Source organism: Pleurodeles waltl, chromosome 3_1 (assembly GCF_031143425.1).
Source record: "Pleurodeles waltl isolate 20211129_DDA chromosome 3_1, aPleWal1.hap1.20221129, whole genome shotgun sequence".
NCBI lineage: Eukaryota > Metazoa > Chordata > Amphibia > Caudata > Salamandridae > Pleurodeles > Pleurodeles waltl.
Genome location: NC_090440.1, coordinates 926,721,942 through 926,742,975, shown reverse-complemented (window position 1 = coordinate 926,742,975; position 21,034 = coordinate 926,721,942). Strand labels below are relative to the sequence as shown.

At 42.4% G+C, this 21,034-nt stretch overlaps 1 protein-coding gene across 1 annotated transcript in view; it reads left to right on the top strand.

Annotated features, from left to right (window-relative positions):
- The window catches only part of LDLRAP1 (low density lipoprotein receptor adaptor protein 1), a 223,418-nt gene that overhangs the window by 24,872 nt on the left and 177,512 nt on the right, over positions 1–21,034 (top strand). The window contains exon 2 of the mRNA XM_069223923.1: positions 19,648–19,790. Within this exon, the coding sequence (XP_069080024.1) occupies positions 19,648–19,790 (143 nt within the window). The remainder of the gene's footprint in view (positions 1–19,647; positions 19,791–21,034) is intronic.

The following is a 21,034-nucleotide window of genomic DNA, read 5'->3' as shown; positions in this document are numbered from 1 at the left end:
AAGACATTTGATGGAACAGGTCTGTTTATTGGTTTAAGTCTCTTCAGGACTCCTCCAAATGAGGTAAGATCATACATCAGTCCTAATCAAAGCATGGTGACACCATAGACCCAAAGCCTAACGCTTCAGCAAATGCCCGGTGTAAGTAATACTAACATTCCAAGGTTTGACGGCTCAGCAGGTAACTGAGTGGTTTCACAGGAGGTGATTCCAGGGGAGGAAGTGCCCTGAATTTGAGCAGGCTTAGATTGGTAGCAGAAGACCTGATTGAAGGAACTATGGGGATAGACAGAATTCACTCGTAAACGGAGGATGAGCCATGTTACTTGTGCAAATTGATTACCAGCAAAGCAAGAATAGCCCATCAGAAATTAGCAGAGAAATATGATGTAGAAATTGAGAAAACAAATACTCTAAAAAAGGAGTTGCAGGTTAGAATTTGACTCAAACTTTGGAGAACATGAGGGTACCAGGTATTAGGAATAGTAGTTTTAGCAGACTTTTGGGTCGAGTGCAAGAGGAGTGTAGATTGGCCAACAAAAGAACCTCCGATCTGGCTGTATGTGCACCATCTCCTGATGCAATGAAATAATACTATAAGGTGATTGAATTTTTGAAAGCGAATTTCACCCAAGAACATTGACTGGCCGAGAATAGACTGCACAGCCCAGGAAGCGAAGGAATCAGTACATGTATACTAAGAGATTTTTACAGGTGTTCAAACATTACAGTGGGAGAGAGACCATTGAATCGAAGGACATGATCCATTTTGTGTTCAGATTTGTTTAAGGATGGAGACCCGAAATTAGCCAGATTAAGAATCATTTGATTTGTTGGCAAGCAAAGCCAATTGATGAAGTATTTCAGTATGCAAAGCACTGTAGTGACGAGATTGAATTGAAGTAGATAAAGTTGGAGAAGGCAATGGTGATGCAGATTAAAGTAGCACAAACAGGGATGCAGGGAAATTTTGCACAGCAGCCGCGGCAACAAGGAAACGTGAGTGAAGAACCAAGTGAAAGATAGAGATGGAATTGGAAATGTGAACCGTGGTCCCATCTGAGGTCATTTTTTCAGAATGACATGCGAAGAATGAAGTTATTATTGCTGTGTCACGCTTGCAGAGGCCTTGGACATTGAAAGCAGAGGTTTCTGATGTTAAGAAGGTGTTGTTCAGCAAACGAATGAAATCAATTATTTGCCAAATGAGGTCAAAATCTAAATTTCCTAAATGATGTAAACCCAATGCAAAGTTTTCTGCCCATACAAAAGTGAAAATGCCATGTTTGTAGATGCCTAGTCGCAGCAAATGCAACCTCAAGTGCAAATGGTACCTAGACAACAAATTCAAATACTTTAAGCCCCGGTTGAGCGGAAGCAGGTGATGCTTCCTTCCTCAGCAGGTCAAAGGTTTAATCAGAATAACACAGTACACCAATTCACACTACACAGCGAGGATGAAGCGAATGATGATTGGGTGGGTGAAAGTTCAGATGAATGTGTTAGCAGCTTCCTTAGAAGTAGATCAGAAAGGTCCATAGATCAAGGGCAAAGTAATGGGTCAGTCTCCTTCTTAGCCGACACAGGAGCTTACATGCTCAACAGTGATAACTGCAGAAGTTCCATACTTGCCCCGTTTAGGGGAAAACAGTGCAGATTGTTGGAGTTGCAAATCCGTATTTGGCAAAACCAATTACAGAATCAGTTGAGGTTAAAATTGGCAATTTTAAAGGAATACCCAAATTTGCAGTGTGTGCTCGAGTTGAGTATACTTACTAAGAAGGGACTTGATATGTAAAACAAGATGTTCAATATCTTGCTCTAATGTAGGATTGCCATTCAGACAAACAGTGATGAAGATGACTGGTCCACAGAAAGATTGTGATTCAGTGAATGAGGAGTTCCCTTTGATCAGTTTCATTCCAGTGAGATCTTCCTTCTGATTTACAAGGAACTGTTAAAGTATGGGTTTTTACAGGAAAATACCTTGGTCTAATCAAATGAGTTGAGCCAGTTAAAGTCCCAGTCAAGCCAAAAGCTTTTTTTTTTCTGTACTTCTTTGAGAATAGCCAATGTTCTTTTCTGTTTACAATTTTTTTTTTTTAGATCAGTTCTACTGTTGATGTAGAATTCCTCAAGGCTTTTTACCATCCATTTTCAACCAGATCTTGAAAAAAACAGTCATTGGAATTGCCTTTCCAACGGACATTGGTCCAGTACAATCTCTATCTGTTAGAGGCATGCAAGCATGATATTATTGCCTTATTGAATCACTCAGCGAAGAATGTACATAATGTCACAGCCAAATTACAGTAATTTCAGAAAGGAGTGAAATACTAGAAGAATTTCCTGAGAGGGTTACAGCCATATTGCATACGAATCCCCCAGCCACACGGAGAGATGTTACAATGTTTTTGGGAGTAGTAAGCTGTCGTCAGTGGATTTCCAACTTTTCAATTACTTCAAAGCCCCTATACAAGCGGACTCAAAGAAATGACTGATCCCTTGGAGCTAGATCAAGTGTGCATGAATTTTTTTTTTTTTTTTTTTTTTTTTTTTTTTTTCTTCCCCCTGAATTGAGAGTTCGTGCAAAGCCCCAGCTTTGGGAACGCCTGACTACTTGAAACCCTTCATGTTTTGTCATGAGCGTGGTGCATGTTCGTTGTCTGTTCTGACTCTGGTCCATGGTGGTGTAATTCACCCAGTAGTATATTTTTCAGCTACTTTGGACCCAATCGCAACAGCCTACCAGGTTGTCTGCGGACAGTTCCAGCGGTTGGATTGAGCCTCACTGCGAGAGCTTTGTGATGGGACATCCTTTTCTGTTATGGACTCCATAGAAGTTTTGCATAGCCGGTGCAAAACCAGTACCTAATGAATGCCAGGTTGACGCATTATGAGATTTGTCATCCTAGGGTCCCCAAACGTGTTAAAACTGTGTACAGTGCTTAATCCAGCAACCTTACTTCAAAACGAGAATATTAAAGTTGACAAAATGAAAGAAGTTGAACATAACTGACTGGAGGTTACTGATCTGTGCACTGAAACAAGGCCTTTATTTTAGGGATACCCGATTGGAAGAAAATGACTATTGTTTTTGTTTATGGTTCCGGTTTAAGAGCTATCATGGGAACATTGAGAGCTGGATATGCAGTGTGCACAATTCCTGGTATACTTGCCTCATCCTGGCTTCTAGGAGTGTATTCTGCAGTAGTGGCAGAGTTTTTAGCCCTTACGAGAGCATGCCATGTTTCTGCACAGCTTAGTCGCCATCTATACGGATAGTCAGTATGGATTTGGAATAGTCCATGACTTTGGTCCGCTGTAGTCGGAGGTTTCCTGATCTCTTCTGGTTCGCCAGTTAGAAATGGTGAAAGAATCCATTACTTGTTACAAGCTATCCAAATGTCTGAAAAGATTGCTGTGGTGAAATGCAGTGCACATCTGAAATCACAAGATTTTGTGACAATGGGAAATGGATATGTAGATCAAGTCACAAGGTTTTGAGCATTGAACTGTATCGCTCAAAGATAAATGGGACTTCTTACCTGAAGAAGAGGAAATGTGCCTAAATTATGTATTCCATGTAATTGACCCAGTAGAAGAACTGCGAGAAAGTTGACAGGGAGGAAAGGAGAAGTTGGGCTAAGTTTAAAATTTGTTCCGCATGAGAATGAGATGAGTTCAGGGGAGGGCCAAGTGGTTTTGCCTAATAGTTTGTTGGCTTAGATAATAAGATATTATCATGGTCAAGCACATGTTGGAAGGGATGCAATGGTTTGAACTTTCAACAGTTTTGCTTCAATTCACAGTTTAGACAGGTTGCCGAAGCAACTTGCCAGTGTTGTGCTATCTGTCCGCAAATAAACGTGGGTAAAGGGACTGTGGTTAGTTTGAGCCACATTGGAAGAGCGGGAGGTCCATTTAGCAGAATGCAGATGGATTTCATTGAGATGCCTGTGTGGAGGATTGAGATGTTTTGGTGATTCAATATTTAGTCATTGGATTGAAGCTTGCCCTACACGAAGAAATGACAGCCTTACAGTTCCTAAGTTACTGCTTAGGGAACTGTTACCACGTTCTGGTTTTCTAGTCTCTTTAGAATCAATAAGGGAAGTCACATCCGCAATGAAGTAATTAAATTGCTATGTTATGCTTTAAACATTGAGCAGAAGCTTCATTGTAGCTACTGCCCTGAAGCATCAGGACTTGTTGAGCAGATGAATGGTACCTTGATATCAAGCAAATGTGTGCATCCACGAACCTCATATGGACCGATATATTGCCATTAGTTCTGATGAGTATGAGAAACTCACCCGACAGGAGAACTGGATTGTCACCACATGGGAAGAGCAATGGGGTTGCCAGCAGTTCCTGCAAATGCTCTTGCAAACACGACAGATGATATGGAGTTCTGTAAAGGCCTGGCTGATTTAGTTCGCTTGATTTCTTCAAGTTGAAGCCACCACACAGCAGCCGTCACAAAATCAGTGCCGCAACCTGAGTGGGAGACAGGGTTGTGATCGGAGAACACATGAGGAAGACTTGCTTGGAGCCTCGGTGGAAAGGCCCCTATCAAGTAGTACTCGTTACTACTAGAGCTGTGAAGTGTGCTGGAGTTGCGAATTGGATCAAAGCAAGCCATACTCTGACAGTGTCATGTCATGTGGATAATAAAGAAGGGTTGTTGAGAGTACCAACAACTTCCATTTCAACTACAGAATTGGAGAGGGGAGAAGTAGAAACGGAGACTGAATCTGAGCAAACAAAGCGGTTCAAATACTCCTGTGAGGGACGAAGTGGAAGAAATACAGGATAGTGAAAGTGAGCCACCCTCAGCTGAGTCAGCAGGAGTCTGTTCAGAGGAGGGCTCTCCCAGAAGCAGACTATCTTGAAATACAGAGCATACTAAAGACCCCAAGGGGGAAGGAGTTGAGGCGGATCAAAGCCAAAACGATATGACTTCTCCAGAACCAGTAGCAGGTACGTCATGAGAAAATCCTGCAGAACTGAAGTTACAAGTCAAGCATTGACACAAGGTGTACTGAAAGGTGATAAGTGGCCAAAATCACAAGCCAAGAGGAAAGAAGCAATTAAAGTGATAACCGAGGAAGAAGTAGACACAACAAGAAAATACTTGATTGATTGGGGAATTAAATGGAGATTGTAGATTGGGGGAAAAAAATTGCAAATCAAAGATACGCAGGTCCTGAATGGGCGTTTGCAACAAGTGAAAGGCAGAGTGAATTTGTGTCTGATTTGATCGAGAAATTCTGGGCCAATTGTTTGGCACGTAAAGAAGACCAATGAACTGAACTGTTAAACTAAGAAAAGAAAGACCACTGGTAGTAACCTGAAGAGACTTCAAATAACCTGATGTGACCGGCTGCTAAACCAATTTTGACAAGCTAACCATTTTTGACAAAAGGGTCCTGGAAGAAAGACTGGAAGCTGTAAACCACTAAAGACAGTTTTGTTCTATTATTGCTGCACAGCTGTGTGTGTATAATATAATTTTATTTTTGTCCTCTCTTCTACTTTCTGATTCTTTACAGATCATGAGTAACCAAAATCAGCAGGTTAGCACCTAATTGTTTCTGCAGATACACAGGTATTGGTTTGGCGATTGCATGCATGATGGGGTGATGGGTACTGATTGTGAGCATGACTTTTCTTGATAAGATTGTGGCCAATCATACCTCTGCTTTAGAGACCATTACTACACTCCGAATTAGAAAAGTTTAGGCTAGATGAAGTGTTTGCATGTAGACAACCAAGGAGACTTTTCTTCTAATGGTTTCTGTTGCTTAGTGTGTGAGTATATTGAGACAATGCTATGTATTCAGATTACTGCATCAGTAGAGGAAGGAGTTGCTTACCATCATTTGCCTATTACTTATGGAATAAGCTATAGTCTCTTACTAACCAGATTATATAACCAGGAATACATTCAATATTTATTTTCCAATCGCAATGTTGTGTTTTCATTTGCACCCATAATTAAGTACTGGAGTAGAGAAGCGAAGGAAAATAATAGCTAGTGAGAGGATTCTTTGAACCTACATTTACATTTGGCACAGCTTGTGTGCACAGGAACAACCTGACATGCTTGTTGACACCTATAGAAAAGAACTTCCTAGATCAAACAGGTGATAGGTGAAAAGCATTAAAGAAGATGGAGAGGCTTAGAAAAAGGACACCTAGTAATAGGTTTACATTTAGCGACAGACACGAGGGAAATTAGCTTTAGATGCGCAACACATAGGGAATCTTTGTGTGTATATATGCCTAAATCTAGAACTGACATACTTTTTGTGAGAACGAGTGAATGTAGGCATGTTGTTTTGTTTCAGAGTAAATGTCCCTTTATGTTGAATGGACAAGACACAGCAATTTCAGGAGTTTATTACATCTGTGGACCAAATGCATATTACCGTCGTCCTATAGGATGGTATGGCATATGTTACTTGGGGATAGTTTTCTCAAAGATATTTCAACTTGAGTAAAGTACCTAAAATGACAATTACATCGTGTTAGACCAAAGCGAGACTCTTCTTCTGGCATAGTGGGAGATATTTTTGGAGCAATGACTCCTTCAGTTGGTGGTGTTTTGAATTTTCCCTGAATTTAGAAGTTGTCTGCTATCCTAGATAACATGTTGACAAATTTTTCAGGAGCCATGATCCTAATGGATAATGAATTGGCTGGGGTAAGATATATCTCTTCAGAACTGCCTTGCGATAGATGTCCTTTTAGCAAAGGAGGGTGGAGTTTGTAATGCTGAACTTGCATCATTGTTCATATCTAACAATAGTAAGAAGATTAGAAGCTTAATTAACAATCTAATGAGAGCAGGGACTTGAATGAGCTGAAAGGACCTGGAGTTTGGAAAAAGTTGGCAAAGGTTTTGCTTCCATGGGAAATTGGCTTGGCAACTTCAGGAAAGGGATAATTTTGAAAATAATACAAGTAACCTTGATTAATGTGCTTTCTATTTAGAACATAGGGGACTTATAAATTGTATCATATGAATCAAACAAAGAAATTGAAAAATGGTCAGAGGAGGGAAGAAATTAGAAAGTATCCAGGGAAAATTCGACGCGGTAGAAGAAATAACATTTATAAGGAGGGGGAAATTTTAGTTGTACAAAGTTGGGGAATTATGTAAAGTGTGACATTTCTTCATCAGAGGAAGGATTGTGAACGCTGAATTTATTACTAGTAATTTCATGCACTATGAGTTATGAACTTGCATAGAATTTGAACTAAGACAGGAAATGTGCGACTTGGAAAATGTGCCCTTCAGTGGCCGCCATTAAAGTACAAAGTGTCTTTATTATATAAAACAAATCTAGCAGTGTTATAATAATTATATGTTATGTATTTGCTTATTAATTGTAGGCCTTAAGTTAGCAAGGTTTGGGCCTTGTTTGCAAAGCCTCATTAAGCTGCACTGTTTAATAAAATCCTGGGAATGTATGTCCAGAGAAATCAATTATTTTATTGTTCACACTGCGTTGACCAAAGGTTTAGCATATTTCTTTAACTATCTCATGAGAACTGCTTGCTAGGGTGTTCTGTATTAGTATTTGATAATTTGTTAACTTGAGGCCTGAGACAGCAATGTACCCAGGAACCAACAGTGGATGCACAAAGTGGAGTATGGATTGTTACAAAATTGTTACCCAACGAGTCGGCGATGGGAACAGGAGCCAATTGTTGTGTGAAAGACAGTTTAGTTATCTTTGATTTAAGGTCTAATTCTAGTTTGGGTTGACTGTAAAAATTCTATTTTTTTTTTTTTTTCTTTTTTTTCTCACCATTGGTAATGTGGAAAGTTCTTTTGGTGATTCTAACTTAGCCTGACTGCCCCAAGAGTGTTGCGCTTTTTCCTACTTTGATTTCCTCTGTAGAGGTTAGTTTCTTTTCTGTTTGGGAGCTGAGCAGTTCCTGATGACTTTATTCTTAAACATTAGCTTTGAAGCTTGATGGCTAAATTGATTTTATGCTGCCCTTCGACTCCTTCTTAAATGGTTCCGATTGCGTAGAGACCCCTGTGACTGAACCATTTCCTTTCACTGTGCTTTTGCTGAAGACAAGACTGATGTCCAACTGGCGCAGACTCGCAGCTTGCTGATCCATTTGAGGAGAGGTATAATGAAATTCTATTGTCTTAATGATGGATTTATTTGTTAATATGTACCAGCTGCTATTTTGTTAGAGCCCTAGTTGGATGTTTTCCAAATTAACTTTTGACAAACCTTTTTGCATAAAGCCCAAACATGCTAATCTGAAGGTAGAGAGGAAGACACAGAAAATGCTAACCAATCATTATTAAAAGAGCCAATGTTATTCATTTGCTGAACCTAATTTATTCCTGCTGTTGATTTGTACTGTGATTTTAGAATGTTTGATAGCCAATACACTAGCTAAATTGAGATTCTTTAGAAGATTTGGTCAACTGGTGTTTGTGTATGTATACCATTTGGTTTTGAGACTACTTTATGTGATATTACCTATGTTAATCTAGGAAAACAAGCATTCTAACTTTTACTAAATGGTGTGGTTATTCATGACCAATTGGGTCATGGTGCGTGACAACTTAATGTAAGGTTTTTTGTTGTTGTTTTTTTTTGTTTAATAACATCAGCATAATCAATGTGAGTTTTCCGACTCATGGTCGGATCACTAAGCATAGTAAAAAGGTTCCTCGACCTAAAACGCGTCCACTTATACAAGTAAATAATAAGACCAAATAAGGACTGACACGCTAACACTACCCAGTGTGTATATATGTGTGTAAAATATATATACGCCTTCCCTAGTAAATGAACAGGCCTTTGCCGCATAGGGGATACCAGTGGGAATGAAAGTGTCATGTTTACTTAATATATGGGGGTAAAAACAAAACTTTTGTTCTCCACCATACCTTTTTGTTTTTAACTGGATTGTAATTATAGGGAAGAATAATTGGAGAAATTAGATTTAAGGGGTTGCTAACGTTAAATATACCCTTATCTAGACCATCTAAATACAAAACTATTAGTTGTTTCGGGGTGGGGGGTCTGTCTGGGAGACATGTGGGATGTCTTGGGAGGGGGAGCGGAAGTGGGGGGGGGGGGGGGCAGGTGAATAAGACCTCTGAAGAACTGGGTGCTAGAGAAGGTTTTTATTTTTTTTAGTATTTGCAGATCAAACACGCCTTGTACAAATGTCACCAAGATTCTAGCAACTGATGCATGCATAGCCAGACAATTAGACACTTATGTTGGGATAAGGATCTCGGTGCAATGAAAGACTGGAAGTGGGTAGTGGCGCTCGTACATACTTGAGAATAGTCCAGACTCATCCAAATGATGATCTTACATAGTGTATTTCAAGTGAGAAACTTAATTCACAGCTGTGAAAATTATCACTGCACATGTGGGTCATTTCCTATACTAGCAAACAGTTGGTGTATGTCCGCTAGGATCCAGCCAGAACAGATCAATGTGATATTGTATTGCACTCAAGTCTCATAGTTCTTCTCTCTCCCCCCCCCCCCTTAATCCAAATGCTATCTTGCCGGGGGGGGAGAAATGATGGTCCACTGTTATAACTTTTTTTTTTTTTTTTTTTTTTTTCTCTTATTGCATTTTATCATCTAGCGAAAGTCAGTCAAGTTTTGTTCCTCTTGGCATTCTCCCAGGGCTGGGATGAGTATTGTATAAACATATTTTATATTGTCTGTATATAATACATTATTCCATCAAATCCTAATTCAGTGATCAAGGATATTTCTATGTAATAACATAAGTACTATGGTAGAGGAAAAATGCCATTCAAATATTGTATTGCTATAAACTTGTAAATAAATACAAAGAAGTTACATATTTATTTTACCACACAACTTTGAGACCAATCCTGTATTACACATTACGATGGTTGGCTTTCACTTCCGGTTTCTTGCAATGATAAACGTATATAAACTCCAGTTATGTTTTGATCTAATCTTATCAAATTGCATTCTCCATAAAACTGGAAAGGACGAATACTGCAGAATAGGGAATTACCGTGCAATATGGATCGACTATATTTGATTCATGTGGCAGTCCCCCATTTCCTGAGCAGAGATTTTTCTCCGCTTTTTGGGGTGAATTGAGAGCACAATATTTCTGCATGGCCTGAAATTCCCGATTCTGCTCCCAAAACTGCGTTGTTATTGGATTTACCATTTTGAAATAAAAACTGATTTACCTTTTCAGAAGGGTTACAGATGTTCTAACTAAAACTCACTGGTAGTCTGAGATTAGAACCTGTGAATTTGAAGGTTACACGGGTATCTATAATAGATGCAGTAACCTCATATGTACGTTGGCATAAAGTTGAACATCATTTAACATGCATCTCATTGTACCGTAGATGCATTTATTTGGCTGGCCATACCCATAGGGAGTGTGGGGTGTATTTGTGGTTGTGTGTTTGTTTTTTTTTTTTTTTTTTTTTCTTCTCGTAAGAGGGAAATGTTTTGGTGGTATGTAGTGATCAGAGTTGTTGCCTTATCCAGCATTCTTTCTCTGAACCTGAGCCATGCATGTACTGGAGCAGAGGGGACCGATCTATTTATTGGGTGGGGTATAATGTGTAGTCCTAGTCAAAATCTTTCTTTTCTGACAGAAGTGAATTTAATAATTGTGCTGCTTTTACGACAAACTGGGTTTTTCCACCTCTGGTTTTTCTTGTAGTTTAGGGATGACCGTTTAAGGTACTAGAACTGATTGGAGGTATTAATGGCGCTACAAAAGTGTGTAGCGCAACTTCTAAATGCATTGCATTGCAGGACCTCTGCGGAAGTCTTACTCCGATAGCAGTCCAGGGTGCGAGGGTAGATTGATTTGTACTGCAAGCTTTGTGGCACTCTTACTGGGACATCTGTGCATGGTGCAGACCGGACAAGGTGCATTGCGTTGGCTCCAAACCTTACAGGTACAGCAAACCAGAGTACAAGTGAAGGTAAAGGTACACTGCAACAGCTTTGTGACAGTTGCTGGCAAGACTGTGAATGGCAGTTTTCCAAAGTAGAGCTGCAGTGTGGGACTTCTGTAGAAGTCCTGCTGCCATGACCTAATGCAGAGTACAAGTAAATGAGGGTGCATGTTTTAGAAGCCTTCCTGAGATAGCTGTGCATAGTGCAGGGCTGGGTCGAGCTGTATTGCAAGAACTCCGTGGCATCTCACTGGGAGAGAATCGCATGGTGCAAGTGAGGGTGGAGATGTATTGTGAGACCTGTGGATTTTTTTCTTAGTCATGGGACAGCCGTGACAGTGAAGCATGGAGAGCTGTCTGGAAGTGTGTGCATGTCGTAAGCTTGAGAAGGATAAATGCCTTTCTAGCTTCCATGCTTTGGTACACCCCTCCACAAGTAAAACTTCACTAAGGAGAGACTGAAGTTTTCAAGGAGAGTTGTATTTTTCGGCACTTGGGCAGAACATTGGTCATATGCAGCTTCACGAGTTACCTGGGGTGAGTAGATAGTCCACTTGAGACTTAACCTTTATATTCTGTTACTTGTAGATATGTTTTCCCAGTTATACTGATGAACGTCAAGTGCCAGAAGGTCCAGCTAAATACTGCACTGTATAAGCTTCCTGTCCCTGACCTGGGACACACAGAGCTCTGGAAACAGAATAGCAAAGTACTTTGGTTCTTGTCTGCTCTTCTGACTCCTACCAGTGTTCAGGGGTATTTAGTGCTGCTTGTCATTGAGGTCTTGGGATGATTTAGTCCCAGTTATGGTGAAAATAATGGTGCTGCTCTAGGGCAAATGGTACCAGGATCAGGCTTATTATGTGTGCTGTCTTATAGCCCCCTCATCAGGTAAAGTGTGGATGCCAGCTGCATGTGTGAAGAATGTTGCACAATGAGGAGCAGGCCCTCTGTAGGAAAGTGGGGTATTATGCAGTGAGGCTAGTTAGGTTTCACTGTATAGTACCTTCATGTTGCCCCCAAATAGGTCCTTTGGATTCACACTACTCAGTCCCTAGTTCAGTCCTGGTAGTGGCACAGAGCAGTCAGGCTTTACATGTGTTAAGAATGTCGGAGTACCAATGATAAGTAAATGACACAACTCTAAAGCAATCTGACACATTTATAAAAATATAGCAGATTTTAATGTAACTTTAGCCTCTAAGTCATAAGTATAACCAGAGTTACTGTTTGTTTTTTTATTTTAAGGAAAAATCAGTGCACTTCACTCTTGCAAAATGTTAGCGTTGTGGTCCTTGGGAAAGTGCACTGTCACTTGCAGCTCGAGTCCATTGGAAACCGGGTTGGGGGGGGAGAGAGAGTGAGAAATAAGGTGAGAAGAGTCCCAGGACATGGGGCCAGATGTAGCAAAATGCAATTTGCGACTTGCAAATTGCGAGTCCCTGCGACTTGCAATTTGCAAGTCGCAAATTGCTATGCAGTACGGTGTCTCAGACACAGACTGCAACTCGCAATGGGGTTGCAATGACCCACCTCATGAATATTCATGAGGTGGGTCACAAATTGCGGCCCCATTGCGAGTATAGGCACTCTCTAACATGGAGGCCTGCTGACGTCAGCAGGCCTCCATGTTAGCGACCTGCTGTTAAAAAAAAAAAAAAAAACCTGCTTTATTGAAGAACGAGCTGCACTACAAAAAAAAACCGAAACCTTTAGTTTCGGATTTTTCAGGGCAGGGAGTGGTCCCTTGGACCACTCCCTGCCCTGAAAAAATAATATGGGGTCCAGTCACAAAGGGGAAGGGGTCCCATGGGGACCCCTTCGCGTTTGCGAGTGGGTTACCATCCACTTCAAGTGGATGGTAACTGCGACTCCATTTGCGACCGCGTACGCGGTCGCAAATGGAGTTGCATACCACTCCGACTCGCAAATAGGAAGGGAACACCCCTTATGCATTTGTGAATTGCAAACCCACGTTTGCGAGTCGCAAACGGCGATTTTCGCCGTTTGCGACTTGCAAAAGGGTTGCTACATCTGGCCCATGGCTCCGACAGTCACTTAATCTTTACAAGGCTTGTAGGTCCTGGTGCATAGCTGTCCCGGGTGCTAAACGTGTGATAGGATGGTGCTGGTTTTGCTGCTTGGATGGTCTTGAGGCACAGCATCAACAAAGGTAGTGGTAGCCCAACTGGCCACCAACAAGCCTCTGTAGTAGCAAACATAGCCTCCGGATACTTCGACATCCTGAAGTCTGGGGAACCAGTAGCTGTCAAACTTGCTGAAGGTCAGGATTACGTTTTCCACAATGCAACAAACCATTAATTTTTGGGTGATTGCCTCAGTGGGCCTGATAGCCAGTTTTTGTCTGTTTCCGGGAGTGCTGTTTTTGGCTGCAGGGGACTAGTACTTCTAGTCCAAGAGTTCTGGAGCTGCCTTTGGCTTGCAGAGTGGTTAATCTTCTCTTTGGAGTCAGTGTCTGCTTGAGGGTGAGTTGTGGTCATGCAGTTGCGGGATGGTTGACACAGGTGCATGTTATTGTGCCTTTGATTTGTGCAGGTCCTGCAGTTGCGGGTCTCTTCTATGCTCCAGTACACTTTCAGAGCCATAACCATCAGCATCTGAGAAAAAAGTGGCAGAGTGGGGTGGGTAACCATACAAAAAGAGCACTTTTCTACACTGTTTTTTTTTTTTGTGTGTATAGGTGTGTGTATAGGTGTGTGTGTGTATGTATTGCAGAATTTCACAATGTATTTTCAGTAAACTGGTTTGTAGGAATGTCGCATCACTTTTTACCCAAGCACATTCCTCACTTTTAAACATCTAGAGACTGGTTCAGGCGGAAATTGCGATACTTTTATCAGGGTGCACTGTCGGTCAAAAGCTTTGCAGGCAGAATTAAAATTTTGCCTAGTATTGCACAGCCTTTTGATGTGGGCAGGGAGGGAAAAATCGCTCCCAGTTGCCTGTAACTTAAATGTAACATTTTACCCAGAATGTAGCAGTACCAATATGCAGGTCTTTCACTCCAAATTGCATGCTGCTGAAATGGCTCTCTAGCCTCTTTGAAGGAGTCCACTCCCACATCCTGAAAGGAACCCCCAAAATCCATTCGGGTCAATTAGTTTTAAACTACAGTTTAAAAACGCATCCTGGAAGCAGGCTTTGGGTGAAAAGGAAACAAAAAAAAGTTTTTCCATTGTTACATGCTTACTAGTACACTTGCAACAATGGCCCCGTGTCAGGAAAACAGTCTGGGAGGGCCCCCCGCACGGCGGAGACTTATGTTGCTGCACATGTTTCGCTGTCTGAATTGTATGCTGCTTCGTCCCCGCCAGCAGGTCCTAGTGCTTCACCTTCACTTTTGTCTTTTTTTAAAGCCCCTCTGCCCCAAGCTCCTTGTTGCTCTTCTGACCTTCGTCTTACTGCTCTTGGCACTTTGTGATACTCTCTTGCTTTCCCCCATCTGCTTCTCAGTTGCTGTTCTTGAAACCTACACCTGTCCCAAGTATGAATCTCTGGTCTGCACTACGCCCACCAAAAGACTATTGGTTGTGCAACTTCAATCTGAGTTCATTCAGGAGGGGCCCGTAAGCAATCAGGTTCTTAATTTACTTGCAAATGAAAAGTTATATATTTCAGTAGGCTTACCGGTGAAAAAGTTAGTCAGAAGTTAATTTTGTTTTCAAAAGTTACTTCATTTGGACAACCCTATTTAAAGTATTGTAGGAGGCTGGACTGGCTTGTAGTGAGTACCAAGGGGTACTTGCACCTTGCACCAGGCCCAGTTATCCCTTATTAGTGTATAGGGTGTCTAGCAGCATAGGCTGATAGATAATGGTAGCTTAGCAGAGCAGCTTAGGCTGAACTAGGAGACGAGTGAAGCTCCTACAGTACCCCTTAGTGTCATATGCACAATATCATAAGAAAACACAATACACAGTTATACTAAAAATAAAGGCACTTTATTTTTATGACAATATGCCAAAGTATCTTAGAGTGTACCCTCAGTGAGAGGATAGGAAATATACACAAGATATATGTACACAATACCAAAAATATGCAGTATAGTCTTAGAAAACAGTGCAAACAATGTATAGTTACAATAGGACGGATAGGGGCAACACAAACCATATACTCCAAAAGTGGAATGCGAACCACAAATGGACCCCAAACCTATGTGACCTTGTAGAGGGTCGCTGGGACTATTAGAAAATAGTCAGGGTTAGAAAAATAGCCCACCCCAAGACCCTGAAAAGTGAGTGCAAAGTGCACTAAAGTTCCCCAAAGGACATAGAAGTCGTGATAGGGGAATTCTGCAGGAAAGACACAAACCAGCAATGCAACAACAATGGATTTCCAGTCGAGGGTACCTGTGGAACAAGGGGACCAAGTCCAAAAGTCACAAGCAAGTCGGAGATGGGCAGATGCCCAGGAAATGCCAGCTATGGGTGCAAAGAAGCTTCTACTGGACAGAATAAGCTTAGGTTTCTGCAAGAACGACAAGGGCTAGAGACTTCCCCTTTGGAGGACAGATCCCTCACGCCGTGGAGAGTCGTGCAGAAGTGTTTTCCCGCCGAAAGACCGCCAACAAGCCTTGCTAGCTGCAAATCGTGCGGTAAGCGTTTTTGGATGCTGCTGTGGCCCAGGAGGGACCAGGATGTCGCAAATTGCATCAGTAGAGAGGGGACGTCGAGCAAGACCAGGAGCCCTCACAGCAGCAGGTAGCACCCGGAGAAGTGCCAGAAACAGGCACTACGAGGATGCATGAAACGGTGCTCACCCGAAGTCGCACAAAGGAGTCCCACGTCGCCGCAGAACAACTTAGGAGGTCGTGCAATGCAGGTTAGAGTGCCGTGGACCCAGGCTTGGCTGTGCACAAAGGATTTCCGCCGGAAGTGCACAGGAGCCGGAGTAGCTGCAAAAGTCGCGGTTCCCAGCAATGCAGTCTGGCGTGGGGAGGCAAGGACTTACCTCCACCAAACTTGGACTGAAGAGTCACTGGACTGTGGGGGTCACTTGGACACAGTTGCTGGATTCGAGGGACCTCGCTAGTCGTTCTGAGAGGAGACCCAAGGGACCGGTGATGCAGTTCTTTGGTGCCTGCAGTTGCAGGGGGACGATTCCGTCGACCCACGGGAGACTTCTTCAGAGCTTCTAGTGCAGAGAGGAGGCAGACTACCCCCACAGCATGCACCACCAGGAAAACAGTCGAAGGCGGCAGGATCAGCGTTACAGAGTTGCAGTAGTCTTCTTTGCTACTATGTTGCAGTTTTGCAGGCTTCCAGCGCGGTCAGCAGTCGATTCCTTGGCAGAAGGTGAAGAGAGAGATGCAGAGGAACTCGGATGAGTGCTTGCATTCGTTATCTAAGGAAATCCCCAAAGCAGAGACCCTAAATAGCCAGAAAAGAGGGTTTGGCTACCTAGGAGAGAGGATAGGCTAGCAACACCTGAAGGAGCCTATCAGAAGGAGTCTCTGACGACACCTGGTGGCACTGGCGACTCAGAGCAGTCCAGTGTGCCAGCAGCACCTCTGTTTCCAAGATGGCAGAGGTCTGGAGCACACTGGAGGAGCTCTGGACACCTCCCAGGGGAGGTGCAGGTCAGGGGAGTGGTCACTCCCCTTTCCTTTGTCCAGTTTCGCGCCAGAACAGGGCTAAGGGGTCCCTGAACCGGTGTAGACTGGCTTATGCAGAAATGGGCACCAAAAGTGCCCATGAAAGCATTTCCAGAGGCTGGGGGAGGCTACTCCTCCCCTGCCTTCACACCATTTTCCAAAGGGAGAGGGTGTAACACCCTCTCTCAGAGGAAGTCCTTTGTTCTGCCATCCTGGGACAAGCCTGGCTTGACCCCAGGAGGGCAGAAACCTGTCTGAGGGGTTGGCAGCAGCTGCAGTGAAACCCCAGGAAAGGCAGTTTGGCAGTACCAGGGTCTGTGCTACAGACCACTGGGATCATGGGATTGTGCCAACTATGCCAGGATGGCATTGGTGGGGCAATTCCATGATCATAGACATGTTACATGGCCATATTCGGAGTTACCATTGTGAAGCTACATATAGGTAGTGACCTATATGTAGTGCACGCGTGTAATGGTGTCCCTGCACTCACAAAGTCCGGGGAATTGGCCCTGAACAATGTGGGGGCACCTTGGCTAGTGCCAGGGTGCCCTCACACTAAGTAACTTTGCACCTAACCTTTACTGGGTAAAGGTTAGACATATAGGTGACTTATAAGTTACTTAAGTGCAGTGTAAAATGGCTGTGAAATAACGTGGATGTTGTTTCACTCAGGCTGCAGTGGCAGGCCTGTGTAAGAATTGTCAGAGCTCCCTATGGGTGGCAAAAGAAATGCTGCAGCCCATAGGGATCTCCTGGAACCCCAATACCCTGGGTACCTCAGTACCATATACTAGGGAATTATAAGGGTGTTCCAGTAAGCCAATGTAAATTGGTCACTAGCCTGTTAGTGACAATTTGAAAGGAATGAGAGAGCATAACCACTGAGGTTCTGGTTAGCAGAGCCTCAGTGAGACAGTTAGGCACCACACAGGGAACACATATATATAGGCCACAACCTTATGAGCACTGGGGACCTGACTAGCAGGGTCCCAGTGACACATAACAAACATACTGAAAACATAGGGTTTTCACTATGAGCACTGGGCCCTGGCTAGCAGGATCCCAGTGAGACAGTGAAAACACCCTGACATACACTCACAAACAGGCCAAAAGTGGGGGTAACAAGGCTAGAAAGAGGCTACTTTCTCTCAACTACCATTACTGTATTAAGCTTCTGTTCTCTTGTCCAAGTACAGAGCTCCATGTGAGATCTTGGCCTCGGCTCTACAAGTCACCTTTTATAAACTTATGTGAACTGGCACTGGAGTTCTAAAACGGCCCTATTTATGGTCCGGGTCCTAGTGAGCAGTATGGAAGCACCAATACCTAGCTTCACAGAGCAAATCCTATTTGGGCTCATTGTCTCCCTCCATAAGAGATTTCCTAATCTCAAAATTGGAAGTTTTAATTTTGGCAGCAACTGTAGTCCCTAGCCCCCACACTCCTTGACGTGATCATGACTGATCATGACAGTGTCAGCCAGAATCTAATTACTGGTTGCAGTGATGCCATTGTTGCTAGGATGTTGCTGTCCAGCCACTGTTGTAGTGAGATGTGGATACCCAGGTATTTTGTATCTGACACTAACCACAGTGTATTCCCCCAGTACTGCAGGCTTGGGTCTCACAGCAGTAAATATAATGAGAAAAGCACCGCTTTTTTTTTTTTCCACATTTAACTGTCAGTCCCGACAGCTTCCCAAATTGCTCTAGTTCTACATTCACCCTCTGGGTATCAGAGGCCGCCCCCACATATATAATGACTTATCGGCATATAGGGACAAATAAACGTAGCTTTGTTAATCCTAATTCCTCTGTAGGGGACGCCCCCACCAGAATACATTGGTCAGAGTTGCCAATGCCTTCACAAACAGCATTGGTAATAGTGGGTAACTCTACCTGGTGTTTCCCAACTAGTAGCTGTTGGACACGATGTGGCCTGTTTTCACCAGGGCTTTAGCTTTTGTGTAAAGTAACTTCATTCAGTGAATGAATCCAATGTTTATAAATTGTAGCTAGTTTAATCGGTCTCCGTACAGTTATCGTACAGTTCTTATGTGCTTATATTTTAAAGGTTTATGATCCAAACAATTCATATTTACTGAATACATTGAAGGTCCGTTGAACTTGTACTGAAAATTGAAGGCCAGCATTTTACTTAATTTTACAAAACGGAGTATTTAAGCTTCATTGACCTTTGTGTACCTGAACCTCTGACTTTACTACTTTCACAATTGTGCCTCGTGCTCATCTCATCTATTTGGGGCAAGCTAAAGAATTCTATAAGTGGTCAAGGTCGTAGTTTGCCTTTTTAACTTTCTGCAGCTGGTGTGTGTGTGTGTGTGTGTGTGTTTTTTTAACTCATTTAGGAAGTGGACTGAACTTGGAAAGAATTAGGAAGCTTGTGAAACGGGTCTACTTAAAAGCACTTTCCTTAATCGTATTTATTAATCATATTTAATACATTTCCATTGATCAAACTTACAATTCTACAATCCCTAACAGTACAATTCACCACTTCTCTCAATCTGTAATCAAAATGCCGTACCATCAATATGTAGTAGATTCATGTTTAAGACAAATTTCCAAAGTAACTGCTCACTATGTGGATCTTCATTGCTCACATCTGTTGCTGCTTCTGAGACCTCAAGGACTTTAAATATTTTGATAAAAAGACAAAATGTTCAGCAGTGGCTCAGGAATGATCCTCTTTCAGGATCATTGTGACCTTTTTGTCCCCTTAAACTTTTTTTTTTTTTTTTTTTTTAATACTTCCCCCAAACTTTGCCGAAACATCCTGAGTTCTACTGGAAATTTGAGGAGGTATATTGCATGCAATGATTTAAGACGTCTGATTAAATCTCACCTGGGGACTGATGTTGCAATGGACAGCGGCGTGAATAATGAATTGACTGGTGCAAATTTTCTACACCTTTTGCAAATCTAATAGAAAGTTCCAGGTTTTTCCCTGCCCAGCTTGTATCGGAATGTTCTCATGTGCCCTTAGGAGCATCTAAATAACCATACAAACCCATTAGTTGAATTAGATTCTTTTCTTTTTCCTAGAGTTACCTGAAAACTGGACAGATACCAGAGAAATGCTGTTGGAGGGCATGATATTTCATCTAAAGTATTTGGGAATGACACTGGTTGAGCAGCCCAAGGGAGAAGAGTTATCAGCAACTGCTGTGAAAAGAATTGTAGCAACTGTGAGTACTGAGTAAAGGAATACTCTCAATTTCTTTGTGTACACATTGTTGCCTTTATAAAAAAAAAAAAAAAAAAAAAAATAACATAGAATCGAAAAGATACATCCACTGGATTAGAAAGCAGGGGTAACTTTCAGTTTACTTTGATATGAAAAGTACAAGAAGTAGTGTTGGGAGAGGAGAACTGGAGGAGAAAAGTAGCAGGTGGAGTGATTGACCCAAGGAGGCAGTGTACTTTTGTGTGTACACACTGCAGTCTTATCAGCAGTGTAGTAGGGTTTCTTCCCCATCTCTTTTCCTACTTTTTTTTAATTTTTTTTTTTTTTAAGGCTATTTCTGCTTTCCTCTTTGGGGACATTCTTGTCGTCATCTCTCCTATCTGACTAGATAGCACCGTGGTCTGAATAACCTATTAACAATATAAAATTGTCTAGCTTGTACAACAAGATTTTTAAAGTCTTTTAACCCCTGTGCTGCCAGGTTGTGTGTGGTGTGTTTTTTTTAATTTATTTTTTAACCTTTGGAAGCAAAAAACGTTGAGAAAGGCAAGGGGCAATAACACTTGTTTTGCTATTCTGTTTTCCCCCAATACAAATGGTACCTCACTTGTGTGGGTACGCCTAGTGCCCGCGAAGGGAAATGCCCCAAAACACTATGTGGACCGAACAAAATTATCAAATACAAAACTACCTGTTTTTTGTGGGGGGTGGCACCTGTTTTTGGTCCTGGGCTTAGCAGCCATATAGGGAAACCTACCAAGACATTTCTGAAAACTAGACGCTATAGGGAGTCCAGGGAGGTGTGACTTGCGTGCATCCCCCAGTGTTTTCTTACCCAGAATCCTCAACAAACCTCATTTTACCCCCCCCCCCCCCCAAAAAAAAATCACATTTCCATGTCGGATCACCGCACTGGGACATTTCCTACCACCCAATATTCCCCAGTCTCTCTGTAAAAATGATACTACATTTGTGTACGAGGGCCAAGTGCTTGTGACAGGGAAGAGTCAAAAACCTGTCGCTTGAGGGGGAACCAAAGGGCAGTGTGGGGGGGGGAAAACCATATTTAGGCTGACAAGTGGGGTAGAATTTTTATCGGTGTAGATGCAACAATGCTGGATGGTAAGAAATTTGTGGATTCCTGCAGATTCAGGAAGGTTCCATCACAAATGTGAGAAAAATGTGTGATTTCCAGCAAAGTTGGAAGTTTGCAGGGCATTGTGGGTAAGAAAAAGGTGCAGGGTG